The sequence below is a fragment of the Bombina bombina genome, chromosome 3 (genome assembly GCF_027579735.1).
Source record: "Bombina bombina isolate aBomBom1 chromosome 3, aBomBom1.pri, whole genome shotgun sequence".
Classification (NCBI taxonomy): domain Eukaryota; kingdom Metazoa; phylum Chordata; class Amphibia; order Anura; family Bombinatoridae; genus Bombina; species Bombina bombina.
Window position 1 is genome coordinate 1,259,191,720 of NC_069501.1, and position 13,444 is coordinate 1,259,205,163.

Genomic DNA, 13,444 nt, shown 5'->3' on the forward strand with positions numbered 1-13,444 from the left:
CTGTCAGCATTTCCAGCTACCGGATTGGTGCAGACACACACACCCCTCTACAGACACGCTGCTTGCCGCACACAGCATCTGCTCAGTTTCAAGAGCACTCAGCACTTGCTCTCTCTCTGCCTCTTGGAAAAGTCACGGATATTCACAGGTACTTACTAGTCTGTATTTTGTTATCTTGTACCTTAAGAAAGATAAGGACTTCAAGCTTTTATATTACTGCCTTTAAAAAAATGGACTTTCAGTTATATCACTTAAGCTGTTCCTAATACAGAACCAGCAGGCTCCTATTGATTTCTGTGTGCTCCGTGAGAGATTACAAACAGGGGAAATCCTAAATCTCCTGTAACCAACTAGCAAGGTATAACAATACCAGACTTCCTTCTATTTCTTATATACTCTTCAAGAGATTGCAGTTGTGATCCACAATTTACTAGCATTACAGACTTTTAGATTCTAAAACTACCTTACATATTAACTGGCCATAAAATAAAATGGATCCAGCAGATCTCCCTAATGTTGTTTTCAACCTCACACAGCATGTGGATCAGCTCTCCCAGGGGCTTAGAGAACTCCAGATTCAAAACGATTCCTTACGCTCTGTAGTCAAGAATAATACACCTGAACCTCAGGTATCTCTTCCAAACCTTTTTTCAGGAGAGAGATCTTCATTTAGGCAATTCAGAAATTCTTGCCTCCTATTATTTCAAATGAGACCCAAGACTTATTTAGCGAGAGAATCAAGGTTATGACAGTAATATCCTTCCTCAGGGGTGAACCTAGAAGATGGGCTGATATGTTTTTTGAGACCGAGGACGCCATACTAGGTTCCCTTAGAGAATTCTTCACACAAATGAGTACCCTGTATGAGGATACTCAAAAACAACTGACCGCTGAAACCCAGATGAGTACCCTTACACAGGGACGTAGACCAGTAGAGGAATACCTCACAGAATTTAAACTTTATTCTAAGGATTCAGAATAGAGTGATATAGCTCTCCGCAATCAATATAGGTTGGGCCTCTCTAAACCTTTAAAGGATGAGCTAGCATGCACAGATCTACCTAAGACTTTGCAAGGTTTGATTGAATTGACTATACAAATTGATAGACGCCTTAGGGAAAGGCGGGTCGAACGCCAACATACTGATCCCCCATCTAGGGTCTACCAAACACACAGTACTTCATCTTCCTCTAAAGATACCCCAGTACCCATGGATTTGGGGATTACCAAGGGCCCACTACAGCCAGAGGAGAAGCTCCGTAGGAAGAGATTGAACCTCTGCATGTACTGTGGTGCTGCAGGTCATTCAGTAAAAGATTGACCTCTACTACAACGCCAGAAGTCTTGTAAGTTAAACAAAACAAACCACTGTTTATCAAGCTATGTATCTGATACTTCTTATTGTATCATTTCTCTCTCTTTACAGTGGGAACGTCGAGCACTCCGTACTGAGGCCATTATAGATTCAGGAGCTTTCTCTAATTTCATTGATGCTGATTTAGCTAGAATCAATAAAATTCCTCTGCAAAAGAAATCACACCCTGTCTCAATTCATGTTATTAATGGCTCTATTGTCAATATTGTTACTCATCAGACCAAGCCTCTAAAAGTTGTTTCAGATATAGGTCATGTGGAATACATCTCTTTTGATATCATACCATCTCCACTTTTTCAGGTTGTCCTTGGGTTATCTTAGTTACAACTTCATCAACCCAACATCAACTGGGCTACTCTGCAGGTAGACTTTGTTTCATCATTCTGTCATAAATATTGCTTCCCAGACCAAGTTCTCCTTGGTATTACTGAATCATCCATACCTGAAGCATACAACCAATTTCTAGATGTTTTCAGTAAGAAAGAAGCTGAGACCCTCCCTCCACATCGCATCTATGACTGTCCTATTGATCTTCTACCTGGTACCACTGTACCTTTTGGACACATTTACCCACTCTCTCAACAGGAACTGCAACATCTAAAAACCTACTTAGATTAAAACCTCAAAAAAAGGTTTCATTAGGCCTTCCACTTCACCAGCTGGTGCAGGTATTTTTTTTGTCAAGAACAAGGACAACTCACTAAGGCCAATAATTGATTATCGTCAATTGAACAAAATAACACAGAAAAGCAGGTACCCACTTCCTTTGATCCCAGAGATGGTCGAACGTCTTAGAGAAGCCAGAATCTTTATGAAACTAGACTTGAGAGGCGCTTATAATCTCGTCAGGATCCGAGAGGATGATGAGTGGCTCACTGCTTTTAGAACCCGTTACGGGTTGTTCGAGTATCTAGTCATGCCATTCGGGCTATGTAATGCCCCGGCCACATTCCAGCACTTCATCAATGATATCTTTAGAGATTTGCTGGACGTGTGCATGGTCATTTATTTGGATGACATCCTAATCTATTTCAACAACTTGAAGGATCATATTAAACATGTTACCTGGGTTCTAGGACGCCTCCGCACTCACCAACTCTTCGCTAAAGCAGAAAAATGTTTGTTCCATGTCACCGAATTATCTTTTTTAGGTTACAGAATCACATCAACTGGAATTCAGATGGAACAAAATAAAGTAGAAGCTATCCAAAAATGGCCCATTCCCACTTCCAGAAAAGAAGTACAATGTTTCTTAGGATTCGCAAATTTTTATCGTAAATTTATTAGAGGATTCTCTGCCATTGTTAAACCACTCTCCAACCTCACTGGGTCAACTATACCATTCATATGGAATACAGATGCTCAAGCAGCATTTGATTTATTAAAAAAATCTTTCACTACAGCTCCAATTCTTCATTTTCCTGACCCTCAATTACAGTATATACCAGAGGTTGATGCATCCAACTTTGCAATAGGAGCTATTCTCTCTCAACATAAGTCACCCAAGGATCCTATCCATCCTGTCGCCTTCTTCTCAAAACTTATGACTCCACCAGAAAGAAATGATTCCATCGGGGAAAAGGAATTGTTGGTGATTCGAAAATCACTTGAACACTGGCGTCACCTTCTAGAAGGAACAATAATTCCCATTCTCATCTATACGGACCACCGTAATTTGGAATATTTACAGTCTAGCAAGACATTGTCGGCACGTCAACTCAGGTGGAGTTTATATTTTGCGAGATTCCATTTTCATATCACTTATCGTCCAGGTTCAAAGAATGGGAAGGCTGATGCTCTCTCACGATCTTACCAACCACCAGAATCTGAAACTCCTCCACAAAATGTACTTCCTCCTGAATGTTTCATTGGTTTAACTGATGATTTATACAAATCTATCCTTGAGGAACAGTTGAAAGACAATAGCCTTTCCAAGGAGACACTAAAAATGGCTGATAATGGATTATACTACCAACAAATAAAATATGTGTTCCTCCTCAACTGAGAGAAACTCTGACTTCATCTCATCATGATAACCCACTAGCTGGTCATCCAGGCATACACAGAACTCAAGATTTACTCCAAAGAAATTATTGGAGGCCTAACATGACCTACACTATAAAAGATTATGTAAAGACCTGTCACACATGTACCATACTCAAACCAGAGAAGGCCAAGCCATACGGATTGCTCAGACCATTACCTATTCCAGAATGACCTTGGTCTACAGTTGGTATGGATTTCATTGTGGACTTACCACCATCTGCTGGTTATACTACAATATTAGTCGTGGTAGGCCTTCTGACTAAAATGGGACATTTCATTCCTTATAAGAAACTTCCCACTTCCTCCAAGACCGCTCATCTCTTTTTGAAGGAAATAGTAAGATTGCATGGTTTACCTTCTATTATCATTACGGACCGTGGCAGTCAATTTACCTCCAAATTCTGGAGTCAACTTTGTGCACTTCTCAAGATAGAACACCGCTACAGTACAGCTTTCAGCCCACAAACAAATGGGCAAACAGAAAGGGTGAACCAATGGTTGGAGCAATGCATACGTTGTTATTGTTCTTTTCAACAGTATACATGGGAGAGCATTTACCTATGGCAGAATTTGCCTATAATAACACAACAAATGCATCTACTAAGTCCTCACGCTTCTTTTCTAACTATGGTTTCCACCCTACTTTTCAATTAATCACCCATTCATATACTAACTCTCCTCAAATTGATGATTCCGTCAACACCTTAGCAGAGACTTTTTCACAACTTAAGGATAATATCAATCATGCTCAACAAAAACAAAAGCAATATTATGACAGCAAGAGAAGATGTCCCCCTACATACCATATAGGTGATAAGGTTTGGCTTTCTACTAGGCACCTCAAACTGAAAACTCCTTGTAAAAAGTTCTCGCAATTATTCATAGGTCCATTCTCCATCAAGAAAATGGTAAATGAAAATGCATTCACTCTAGATTTGCCTCCTGATTACCATATACACCCAACATTACATGTCTCACTAATCAAACCATATATACCCACAAGATTGCAAACTAGTTCCCTTGATATACCACAGGTGCTTGCTGATGATGATGTTTATGAGATAGGTTCAATTATTGATTCCAGGATATCTAAGGGAACCCTTCAATATTTGATATGCTGGAAAGGATTCTCTTCTGATGAAGACTCGTGGGAACCCTCCACTCATCTCAAGGCTTCACGTCTGGTCTCTCATTTTCACAGATTGAACCAGGATAGACCTGCTCCTCTTCCTGCTGTGCAGGTTCTTTGAAGGGGGGATATGTCATGGAATTACTTTTGCTGCATGTCTCTTTAATTGAAACTCCTAATTTCCTCTCTGCTGCATATCCCTTTAAATGAAGGTTATAAAAGTCCCATGAGCCTCTACGCACATTGCCAGTTAATTTTGGTGTTTAGAAGCATTGTGATTACCTAAAACCTTGTTCCTAAGCATTACTTGGCTTCATTCAGATTATCATCTATTTCTTCAGAGATAACAACATCTTGCATTCGTTAACCACGGAGTTCCTATACAAGACTTTCCCTACAGTTGCATTCCTGATCTTCCACATTGTGAACTTTTAGGCTGAGCTTTTAATTGCTTGCAAGAGCCTGAAGCTGTAAAACAGACGCCGGGGATTTCATATCAAACAGGACTCTGCAGTCGTTGTCACTCACACAGAGTTCCAGCCTGTCAGCATTTCCAGCTACCGGATTGGTGCAGACACACACACCCCTCTACAGACACGTTGCTTGCCCCACACAGCCTCTGCTCAGTTTCAATAGCACTCAGCACTCGCTCTCTCTCTGCCTCTTGGAAAAGTCACGGATATTCACAGGTACTTACTAGTCTGTATTTTGTTATCTTGTACCTTAAGAAAGATAAGGACTTCAAGCTTTTATATTACTGCCTTTAAAAAAATGGACTTTCAGTTATATCACTCATGCTGTTCCTAATACAGAACCAGCAGGCTCCAATTGATTTCTGTGTGCTCCGTGAGAGATTACAAACAGGGGAAATCCTAAATCTCCTGTAACCAACTAGCAAGGTATAACAATACCAGACTTCCTTCTATTTCTTATATACTCTTCAAGAGATTGCAGTTGTGATCCACAATTTACTAGCATTACAGACTTTCAGATTCTAAAACTACCTTACAGTGGGGTTATCAAACATCAGGACCAGTGACAGGCTTGCATATAGTGTATTGTAGGAAGTGTTACTGCCCATTACTAGAGTATCTCACTATCCCTCTCACCAAAACTGTGCTCTGGTTCCTCCCACCAGCAGCAGCAGTGTTAACTGAAACGTTTCTCTTCTCTGTCTAGGGGAACCTAGTTCCTCCTGCAAAATAGTGCAGGAAATCCATTGCCATCCGCTGGACTTTACCCCTACCCATCTAATAGTGTTTTTATAAAAATGTATAGTTTTTCTAATTTTTTAATAACATTGTGCCAATTTTCATTCTCCTAATCAAGCCCCACAGTGGTATATGTATACATGTGTTTACAGACTCCTGCTGGCTCCTTTTTATATCTGTCTTTTCATATGCAGGGAAGGGGGTGTCTGCTGTTCTTGTTTTCCCAGCCCCTTTCACTGGGTTTTAAGGCTAGCAGCATTAACAGTGCTAAACTAGGAGCCAATAAGTAAGTTTTTAAAAGGTTTTATGTTGGATTTTTAGATCAGCATCTGTGCATATTCTTCTTTATAGTAGTGTCTATTACATGCAGTTATATGAACGTTGCTGTATACTGTCCCTTTAAGCACAAGAGTGTGATATAGCTGAACAATGTGGGACTTTAACTGAGCTTTATCTTCAGATTAGCCTTGTACAATGAAATCTGTAGTAATTAGGAATAATGCAGGCAAATGAGGGATGTCAGGAAGAGAGGCAAATATTAATTTCCCGAATCATTTCCTTAGATGCCTAAATCAGTTTGCAATGAACCCTGTGAACTTGGATACAGAAAAGCTACTCAGAAGGGATTTCATAGCTGCTGCTATATTTGTGTGCCATGTGCAGAGGGAGAGATCTCCAACACAACAGGTTAGTGAGTTATATGTAAATATTGCACTGTAGTTTATCTTAGGATATTAGTCAAATCATTTGGCTAAAACATTTCCTGAAGAATGAATAAAAGGTTGGTCCCCAAGTTAACTTGGCCCTTGTTCCATTGGGAAGCACCACCTTTAGATTTTAGTTTCTAAGCTAAATCAATTAATGGAAAACCCAGCAATCACCTCTTATTTCAAGCTGCTGGTCACATGATAGCTTTCTATTTTCTGCACAAAGCAATAGGTCAGAACTAGTCTAATCATTCCCAAATCACCATTGCACGTTTTACATTTTAAAACATTCAACTCTTGAATATACATTTTGTCTGGTTTAACTGTATATCTTGGCTTGTCCCTTGGTTTTTTCAGTGTCAAACATTATGGGATACATTTATAAATGATGTGTATTAATACATCATCTAAAGCACCACACATCATCAATGTTAAAGTGGACAAATTCACAAATATGGACAAAGTTGAAATAAAGTCCTAATTTGAAAAGATGATAAATCATGAGACTTGGAAAATACACAAACTGATAAGGAGCACCAGGCACTCGTGGTAGATAAAACTTATCCTTTATTTCAGCTCTCAGCAGCTTGCATCAAATCAATGCTAAACTCCGTTGACAACATTACATCACAAATCAGGGGTAGCGTTCCTGCTTACGCGTTTTACGCGTATGCTATGAGTACGGCAAATGCCCAAATGCGTAAGCAGGAACGCTACCCCTGATTTGTGAAGTAATGTTGTGAATGGATTTTAGCACTGATTTGATGCAAGTTGCTGAGAGCTGAAATAAAGGCTAAGTTTTATCTACCACGAGTGCCTGGTGCTCCTTATCAGTTTGTGTATTTTCCAAGTATCCTTGGGGGCAAGTGAGCACAGGCAATCAAGCGAAGGCAAGATTTTTCAGACCCTGGGAACCAGTAATTTTCACAGATGCTAACAGTGCAAGGCATACGGAGCGTCCAGAGCAAGAGAGACGGAGAGTAATTCTGTGGATGACGTCATCAGCTACAGCCCATGGTTGACGAAGGGAGCAGGTACAGGTTGGAAGCAGCAGCAAAAGGTGAGGCAAGAGTAACAAAGACTGGGAACTGCTATCCAGACAGCTCCTGTGGACCGACCATGGAGAATTAAGGGCTGTACGAGGAACTGTGACACAAAGCACTGGTAAGACCAGATGATCAATGTATAAACTCTGTTGATTTGAACACTATTTCTCTCAGATTAGAGTATAAGACCAAATATTTGCCCTTGCAATGTGAATGATAGCAGGTGACTCTGAAGGAGACTTAACTATAGAGGAGTAATGTATCATATACCGGATCCCAGTTCAAAATATATATATTATATGTGTTCCCAATTGGTGCTTAGGCTAAATTTCTGTGTTTGTTTAGTAAATCATGAGACTTGTTAGAAGTATTTTATTTCACCTATAGAACGTTACTCTGAATGATGTCATAAATGCAGGAAAAACTCATGTCTAGTTTAGTTAGATGCAGATAAAAGTAATGGAAGAGATAGAAAAGTTGCAAATATTTATAACATTAAAAAATATAGATTGATATAAATTTATACATATTAATGCTCTAATTTATTGCATGCCCGAAAATGCGCTAATTTTCCCATTTGTGGGCGCTCAATAAATAATCAGCCATTACAGTTGGCGAGGTCACAGTAGCAATTAGCTCTCAGGAAATTAACCGAAGATCAGATCTCTGGATAATTAATTCTAAAGGTTCCACAAATGACCCCAAAAGGGTATTATAGTTTATTATTAAAAAGAAAATGTAGAATTTTTTTTAATAATAATAATAAAAAAACTGCACCAGGCAATTTAAAGGGGTTTAAAGTGGTGGGTGTGGGGTGTTAGAAAAAAAATCAGATAAAATTGCCTTTATATTGTGGTCTATGGGAACTGTGTTTTCCCAGTAAATATATATGTCTATGACTATATACACATATTAACACACAAATATATTTGTATATAATCATCATAATGCATGGGTGAATCCTACTGTCTGCTCTGGCTGGCTCTCTAGCTCCACCTGCCTGCCAGCTGCAGTCAGTTACCTAATTAGCAGCCTTTATAAGCAGCTTCCTGCTTCTTGTGCCGGGAATTGGATTTTTCCAGAGTGTGATTACTTCTACTGTGAATTCCTTATGTGTACTGACTTCTTGGTTGGATGTCTACAGCTCTTCTGGATTGTGATTTAAACTGCTGCTTTGATTTCTTTATCCTTGGTTCTTCTCCGACTAATATCCTGTCTTGTGATTTTGGCTGTTTATCGTCCATCTGGTTTTTGATCCTTCTGCCTGAACTGACCATTCCTTCTGGACTGTGATTTGGTACTTTCTCTGCCAGTTTGTTGCCAACTGTGCCTGAGCAACTTTGCTTGGCCTATTTATTCTTATCACATCCTGGTTAAACCCTTTGTTTTCAGCTACTAGACTGCAAAGGGCTCCAATGCACACACACACACACACACATATATATATATATATATATATATATATATATGTATATATGTATATATATATATATATATATATATATATATATAAATAGAGTGCACTCCAATGGGAATCTTGTTAATAGTATCTCACTTTATTAGACTAAGGGCTCCATGTACGAAGCAGCGAAAGCTGCTCCGGAGCCTTTGCGGGGCAGGTTCGCATATGCGAGCCTGCTTCCCGCAATGTAAGAAGCAGCGGTCATTAGACCGCTGCTTCCTACACCCTACGCCACCTCTTAGGTGGCGAAGCAAAATCACCGAGAGCTCGCTCGCTCTCGGTGATTGACAGCCCCTTCAGTCTCGTGATTGGTCGCGCGACTGAAGGGGCGGGCATTACACACTCCGCTGAGTGTGTAATGATACATACGGGCAAGCGGATCAATAGATCCGCTGCCCGTGTGTAGCGGAGGCGGGCGGACAGCTTCGCGAGTTAAGAAGCTGTCCGCCCGCCTCTTAGTACATGGAGCCCTAAGTGAGATACTATTAACAAGATTCACATTGGAGTGCACTCTATTTTTCTATTTATAAATTGCTTTGCTGCACCCTGGGCTGCTGACTATGTGTGCCTGGAGTGCAATTTGATGCCAGCACTGTGTCTTCAGGTTAAGATAATCTTTATTGTGATGAAATAGAATAGCAGCAATGTTTCAGGTCTCACTGACCCTTAGTCATGCTAGAGAAAGCTATGGAACACTGCCTTATATAGCACCTGTGTCTTAATTGGTAAACATTAACCCATTAGGCTCCTAAGCTTTCTCATGTAACATTAATATAACAAATGGAGATCACAATCCTTATGCAACATTTTTAAGATGTTGAATCCACCAAACCTCTCTCTTGTTGAGCTCTAGCTCCCTGTTACCACCTCTACTGAGTTTTGGAATGTGGTTAAGTATCTGAAAACTTAATTGACTTACTGTGTGTCCCATTTAAAAAAATATAAATGTGATGAAACTGGAATGGACTTATCCTCACATCTAATTGAGGACTTATGGGCACTGATTCTTTCTCTGATGGGGCTTATTGTCTCCCCCACATAGTCCCGCCCACATGGGCATTTTAATTAATAGACCACATAGTCAGTGTCACAGGTGTAGAAACCACTTATTTCACGTGTCTTCTTATCTTGTAATTGTGCAACAAACTGACCTTTTATCATTGCATTGCATTGATCACAATGAAGACAGGGATAAGAGCCCTTTTTTAAATAGTTAAATAGTTAATTCTTCCAGTGTTTTGTCCACCCATGTCAGCTTTCACTAACATGTCTCTGATTTGTTTTGCCCTCTTATATGAATGCATGGGGAGAATTTTAAATTCTGGTATGTGTGGATTGTATTTATTCAATAGATACCAATGTTTTTTTATGATCTCAGAAATATTGTCACTGTAAGTATTATATTCAGAAGTGAAAATAAGTGGTTTGTCATCTTTCTTATTTTTTTGGACCCACATTTGTTAGTAATTCTTTTTTAAACTCTGAAATTATATAGGATGGATCTCCCCTATTCTTGAGCCATGTGCTCTAGCCTAATACCTTGCCAATTTTTGTCTTTAACATTTCTCATAGTACAAATAAATCTTAGGGATAGAGGAAAATACTCTCTTTGGATGATAACTGTTGTAGTGTAGTAATGTGTTTCGGTTAGTTAGTTTAAAAAATGTCAGTTATTAAAGCAGAATCTTTCTTATACACAACTGTGTTTAAATGGTTAACTGAAATATATGAATGGCAGTGTAAACCTCAGACTGTCACTACATGGGTTTATTTCCTCCACAAAATTCTCCAAAGATGTTATAGGGCCCATCCATACGCCAAACACGTCAACTATGTAGCGAAGCCATAATTTACATTGTGCCTGGAATGTCTGATTGTTATAGACAACTCTTTTTTCAAATTGGCTAAATAAGATGTTGGAGTATGAAGGGGCCATACATGGAGCCCAAAAAGAGAGAGATTTTGTGGGTCAACATCTTAAAACTTTGCTTCCTATAGGTCTTAATAAAGATTATGATCTCCATTTGTTTTTATAAGAAATTTTGTGTGAAAATTATCTTTTTCATGTTTTCTTTTAAATGTAACAGTATTTTAATTGTATTGTATGATTTTATAATCTTTCTATGTATCACTTTCTGTAAGCATATAACCTAGGAAACAATATATTTCCTTAGGAGCAATGTTCACTTCTTGTTAGTAGATGGCAGTGTTTTGATGTTAATTGAGAAAGATTAGGAGCCTAATTGGTTAATGTTAATTAAGACACATGTGCTATATAAGGCAGTGTTCCATAGCATTCCATAGCATGACCAGGGCCAGACTGGGAAATCAGACCGGCCCTGGAAATTTGTATAGACCGGCCCAGCCATGCCACCTCCAGCCCAGCCAACTATGCTCAACTGACCTACTGACTACAGCTGTTCATTTGTTTCTTTGGGGAGAGAAAAAGCACCAAATAGCAATTGGAAAGCTTTATTTACCATATTCTGAAGGTGGTTAAGAGTTCCCTAATTTTAAGCTTTATAGCGGGGGGGGGGGGGGGGGGGCAACTGTTTATATTGGTGAATGATTTGTAGCTGTGTACTTGGGATTTTTATGGATCCTTCGTGTTACACTATTTGTTACAGATATGACAACTGGATATAAAATATTACCTTTAAGAGTTATTAAATAATAGTGAACTAGATTACGAGTTTTGAGCGCTATAGAGAAATTAACAAACGCAACAAAAGTTACGTTATTTAATTTCCTATAGCGCTGCCATTACAAGTTTTCAAACATAGCCTTTTTTACGTGAGATATGGTTGCGTTGAACTCCATACCGCACACTATCAGAGCGCTGCTGAGATGTGATTGTGCACGATTTCCCCATAGACATCAATGGGGAGAGCCGGGAAAAAAAAAAACTAACACCTGCGATAGAGGAAACAAAAGTTTCGTAAACACAGCCCCATTGATGTCTATGAGGAAATAAAAATACAGTTTAAACCCCCTAACATAAACCCTACAGTTTAAACACCCCTAATCTGCTGCCCCCAACATTGCTGACACCTGCCTACAGTTATTAACCCCTAATCTGCGACTCCCGATATCACCGCCACTATACTACATTTATTAACCCCTAAACCGCCAGCTCCCCACATCGCAACAAGCTAAATTAAACTGTATTAACCCCTAAACCTAGGCCTAACCCTAACGTAACCCTAACATAACCCTAACCCTAACGTAACCCTAAACCTAACCCTAACACCCCCTAACTTTAACATAATAAAAATATAGCTAAATTAAATTTACAATTATTAACTAAATAAACCTATTTAAAACTAAAAACAAATTTACCTGTGAAATAAAACCTAAGCTAGCTACAATACAGGTAAGTTTGTATTTATTTTAACTAGGCAGACTAGATAGTAAATAGTTATTAAAGGGACACTAAACCCCAACAAATTATTTCATGATTCAGATAGAGAATACAATTTTAAATAACATTCCAATTGACTTCTATTATATAATTTGCTTCATTCTTAAGATATCCTTTGTTGAAGAAATAACAATGCACATGTGTCCGCCAATCACACGAGGCATCTATGAGCATCTACCAATCAGCAGTTACTTTGCTACTTGCTTTTTGCTTTTCAGCAAAGAATATCAAGAGAATGAAGCAACGTAGATTATAGAAGTAAATTAGAAAGTTGTTTAAAATTGCATGCTCTTTCTAAATCATGAAATAAAAAATTTGGGTTTCATGACCCGTTAACTATTTACTAACTACTTAAATAAAATAAATAAAAAACCTGTGAAATAAAAATAAAACTTAAGCTGCCTTACACTAAAACCTAACATTACAAAAAATAAAAAACACTAAAATTACAAATAAACTACCATTACAAAAAAAAAAGTTTTAGGTTTTTTTAGATAGTTTTTTTTTTTATCGTGTGGGTTTTGGGGGGTGGGGGTTTGTAATGTTAGTGGGTCTTTGTATTTTTGTTTAGAAAAAGAGGAAAAGAAGAGCTGATTTCTTTAGGACAATGCTCTACAAAAGGCCCTTTTAAGGGCTATTGGTAGTTTATTATAGATTAGATTTCTTTTATTTTGGGGTGTTTTTTTAAAAAAAAATGGGTATTAAAATAGGAATAATTGTTATTATTTTGGATAATTTGTTTGTTATTTTGTGTAATGTTTTTTTTTTCATTTTGGGGTGGGTTTTTCTTTTTAGAATAGCCATTTTTTATTTTTAATGGGCAGTAAAAGAGCTGAATACCCTTTTAAGGGCAATGCCCATACAAATGCCCTTTTCAGGGCAATGGGTAGATTAGGTTTTACTTTATTTTTATTTTGTGGGTTTGGGGGTGGGGGTTTGTATACTGTTAGGGGGTGTTTGTTTTACTTTTGTAGAAAAAGAGCTGATTTCTTTAGGGCAATGCCCTACAAAAGGCCTTTTTAAGGGCCCTTCATAGTTTATTATAGA

At 38.4% G+C, this 13,444-nt stretch overlaps 1 protein-coding gene across 1 annotated transcript in view; it reads left to right on the forward strand.

Moving 5' to 3' along the window:
- Positions 1–13,444, forward strand: part of LOC128652710 (vomeronasal type-2 receptor 26-like) — a 170,230-nt gene that overhangs the window by 97,793 nt on the left and 58,993 nt on the right. Inside the window, exon 3 of the mRNA XM_053705642.1 lies at positions 6,325–6,448. Coding sequence (XP_053561617.1) covers positions 6,325–6,448 — 124 coding nt within the window. The remainder of the gene's footprint in view (positions 1–6,324; positions 6,449–13,444) is intronic.